A 4,261-nucleotide genomic window follows, 5' to 3' on the forward strand; every position below is an offset into this window, starting at 1 on the left:
GAAGTCTGCACGTTGTCACCATCTCCAGGAGACCATGGTGCACACAATAGTATCTAACACCGCAGAAGAGATCAGAGTGCACACTATAATAAAAGCTGATGTCTCTGGAGACATGGTGACTGACACCCGGCATTTCCCGGACAGAGCCGTGTACTGTGTGAGTCTATATGACTATGAATGGACAGGGTGACAGTGGGGAAGACTCTTCTTACCTCAGGCTGTGATAGGTGATGCCTGGCTCGGTCCATCTCTTCTGGTAACTCCTGCCAATCCCCGGCCATGTGGGGGAGCACCGCTGCCTGTACTGAGGGGGATCTGACAGAGCCCTTCCATGCTGTGGCGTCACATACACCCGCCCCTCTCATTAGTGGAGCAGCACCTGGCATGGGAAGTGACCCCCAGGAGGACCGGGTCCTGCTCCCATCTACTAACACACCTTATGGGTGGCACATGGTATGAGAACCGGTGCCTGCTATATGTGCCATGAAATGTCGGCCATGGACCCTCACCTGACCATCTGTGCACTGTAATAATGATCTGCCATGGCACTGAAAGAGGAACCTCAACAAATAAAGCTTTGTCCTGAATTAGGATGTATGACTATCAATACAAAAGAGCATGGCAAAATAAAATGTGAAATGTTACAAGATGATCCATGAGCATGCTCCCCATTATCTGATCACTCTTCATATCTAAAATCTATATTGTCACAGAAATGGGGGTTGTGTATTGATTGTGTGTGTGATGGGGGATGGGATGCATGACATTCAGCTGTTGCCTATCAGTATAAAGGGCTCTGATCTTATTGTATATACATCACAAATACGCTTCTGCAGCAATAATAGGATGTATGATAACAAATAATAATTAGTATTAAATTATATATATTTTCTATATTCTATATCCCCTGGTGCAGTTGGACTTGATTGTTACATCCTAATGGCACCATTCCTGAGCTGTTTTTAGTTATACATAGTTATTTTGGAACTGCTTATATGTGATCTGTATTTCAGATATTGTTTATTGTTATTATTGATTGTATTTCACTGCCTTTTTGTTTGTTATGCTTTGTTTTTCCTATATCATCATTTATTAAAATATAATCATACAAAATAATATGTAAATATATATACATATACATACACACTCCCAAATGATTTGAAGATGCTGTTATTATCTTGTTTACTATGTGAATTATTCTGTGTATTCACTAGTTTTTTGCATACAAACTGCATAATATTCACTGATACGCACCACACTTCATCAATAATTCATGCTGTCTATTTTAAGACATAATACAGTGTGAATCTTTGTACCCCATGCTGCCCAAAGTGTATGGTGCAAAGCCCACACAAATATACCTTCTCCTAAAAAGCTGTGTAGAATAAAAAGTAATACTCTCATTTTTTTAATCACACTGTGGGCTTGATTTATAAAACAGGATTTGACATTCCCTCATGGGAATCCTCCAGGTCTATATCTTTCATTGACAGCAATTGATTACCATAGGGGGACGTTTAAGGGAATTTCAGATTGTCTGTTCTATAAATTGAGCCATATATTACAAAACTATGTTAGCTAACATTGCAGCTGATTACTCTTACTTTTCCTTCAATACATTACTGCTTCAGCCAGGAAACCAGAAGGGACATACCTGGTACCTCTGGGTATGGGGGAGAGGCACCCCCTTCCTACCACATTACAATGCTGGTACTTGGAGATTCATCACTTAGACTTAGGCTTTGGTCTGTTCCTTCTGATCATGCTCCTTTACAGCAGGATATATCACCCGATCTTGCGTCAGGCAGTGCGAGATTGGGTGACATAGGTAGAAGCAGGAAGAAGAGAAAAGATGGCGGCACCTGGCCCTTTCTCCGCACTAGGAAGAAGATGCACAACTGGACAGAGCAGGACCCAATCCAGGAAACCTCCAAAGCAATCGAGGGATCTCAAAATGTTATGAAGAATTCTCCTGCCAATGTTCACATTAAACTGAGGTATTTTAGAGGGGCCCTACACCTTGTATAACATCCATTGGCCCCTATGTTACTACAGGACACAGCAAGGATGGAAGTGTCAAACACAGAAGTATCGGATGGAGGCTGGAAATTAGGGAAGGTGGCAGACAAGGGCCAACAGGAAGATTTTGTATTATAGTTCTGCTTATGGTGGAAAGTGCCAATGGGGTAACTTAAAAGCCCATCTCAAATTTTATTACCAACTTCCCTCTAACAGTGGCACAGTAAAAAAAAATCTAAATGGCCTATTTACTCATATAAAGCCACGGTCATGTTACACAGGCAATTGGACTGGGTATTAGGTGCTGGCAGTACCGAGGACCAGGACAAGGCTTCCAAATTGCCCAAAACTATATAAGCCTATGAAATGTGACCCAAGAAAGCATAAACCACTATTTGCTAGGCCAGTTCTTGTTACCGAAGACACTGGTGGAGGCATTGTTCATCTTCATCACCTGGTGAACCTGCCTCAAATCTTATGGAAATATTGTATGTACATGCCAGTGTTAAATACTTTTGTACCGTGGTGCTGTAATTTTCACTGTCATGGAAAGCACAGGGGGACAGGTAGCCAGTTCTGAAAATGTGTACAAACAAAATTGTAGTTTGCAGTAGTAGTAGACAGAGAACCCTAGCAATTTTCCACTTGCATACAAGGTTCGGCAATCAATGGAAATGCTCAACTGCACAATTGCATGGAAATTACTTGGAATTACATGGAAACCTCAAGAACCAGACGTTAGCCTTGTATACCATGACTTTGTAGTATCTCATAACTTGTAACTGTAACAGATGAAGCAAGAATGGAAGCTAGTTGTGGAGCAGCTAGCTGGTGGTACTTCAGTCTTAAACAAGCATGGTATTGGACCTGGTCCATTCTCATGAGTTGGTTGATTATTGAGGGCCATTGAAGTATTGTAAGTTTTGCTCTGAGTCAAAGCAATACACCCCACTTACATTTTCAAGGTCAAGCTCAGGGCTGTGTGGGATCACATACATCAATGTATATGGTAATAGTACAGAATAAGCTGCTAGTGTGGCGTACAATCAAAACATCAGTGCAAAACAAACTAATGCACACAACACCCATATTCCCTGTCCAACAAGTATTGGATAGAGGTGTCTTATTACACAGTACTCTATTTAGACACATGCATACAGTTAAGGATTGTGTAGGTATATGATCCAAAGTTTGATCAAACAGTCATTACAAACAAGTGATAATTATCCACAATATACTTTGGCCTAATGAAATAGATCACTTAAATAAATACATATACCCACAATAGTGTTAAATAAGTAAAGTGAATTTATGACACCACAATCACCTGTAAAGGGCTATACCATCTACACCCTCAAGGCCAACAGCCAGGTATACAAAGATGTCACTGCTGAAGTCCCTATAGGTGAGGCGACAATGTGTACAGACATACACCTGATAAGAATTCTTAAATGCTAGGCCTGCCTGGACCTCTGCCTGGAAACCCATTTATACTTCTATATCTGAAATATTGGCAAAGCCTCTCAGCCTGTTGCCTGCTTGCAGCCTTTGTTTGGGATCTGAAAATACAGCGTTCTGCTTCCTGGTTGTCTCCACATTTGTCCTCCACTGTTCGGGTGACTCTGAGGTGACCTAGTGACACCTTTCAGTAAAGAGTCTGGTGGGTATTAGGATTACTAAACCTGAGTTCCTTGCATGGTGCTTTGGTAAAGACCAGGTGTTACCCGAAGTCCAGTCCTTGGGCGATACCACCTTACTTACCAGCAGGGGATCTAGCAGGTTCGTTGTGAAGACGTGTCAACTAGCAGATGGGAATTGTCTCCATACATCAGCAACTACTGCCACTCGTGTAAATAAACCTTCTGACAAGGTGTTTATAAATACTGTTCAGTCTCAGGATTCAAAGATCAAAAGTAACATTGTACTTTTGTATTTACTCTGTCCCATTTATCTGCACATCAGAAAAATGAGCTTTGATCTAGGTATGATGCCAGTTAAAGCATTCTGACAGGTAAAAATCTGCTCTTATTTAACCCCTATTAACACTTTGGGCTCCATTTATAGAACAAGGAATGTTTGAGGGAATGTCTGATTCCCTGTTTCATAATTAGAGCCCTTAGTTTACCTTCACTCTTTCCCTGATGTCCTTAGCTATTATTTTCCAACTTCCAATTACCAAATGTGCATTTAACCTTGTAAATTACTTTTCCACTGATTTTTTACATTTTCTGATTTATTATTT

The 4,261-nt window shown here is 40.9% G+C and overlaps 1 protein-coding gene across 3 annotated transcripts in view; it reads right to left on the bottom strand.

Annotated features, from left to right (window-relative positions):
• The window catches only part of LOC140324088 (pendrin-like), a 47,974-nt gene extending 44,058 nt beyond the window's left edge, over positions 1-3,916 (bottom strand). Inside the window, exon 1 of one of the 3 annotated variants that reach the window (XM_072401652.1) lies at positions 213-319. In XM_072401652.1, the coding sequence (XP_072257753.1) occupies positions 213-281 (69 nt within the window). In that variant the 5' untranslated portion in view covers positions 282-319. Of the gene's footprint in view, positions 1-212; positions 323-3,780 lie in introns of those variants that run through there. The other 2 variants (XM_072401655.1, XM_072401653.1) reach the window with 2 other exon arrangements.
• Positions 3,917-4,261: the final 345 nt, after the last annotated feature.

The sequence above is a fragment of the Pyxicephalus adspersus genome, chromosome 2 (genome assembly GCF_032062135.1).
Source record: "Pyxicephalus adspersus chromosome 2, UCB_Pads_2.0, whole genome shotgun sequence".
Classification (NCBI taxonomy): domain Eukaryota; kingdom Metazoa; phylum Chordata; class Amphibia; order Anura; family Pyxicephalidae; genus Pyxicephalus; species Pyxicephalus adspersus.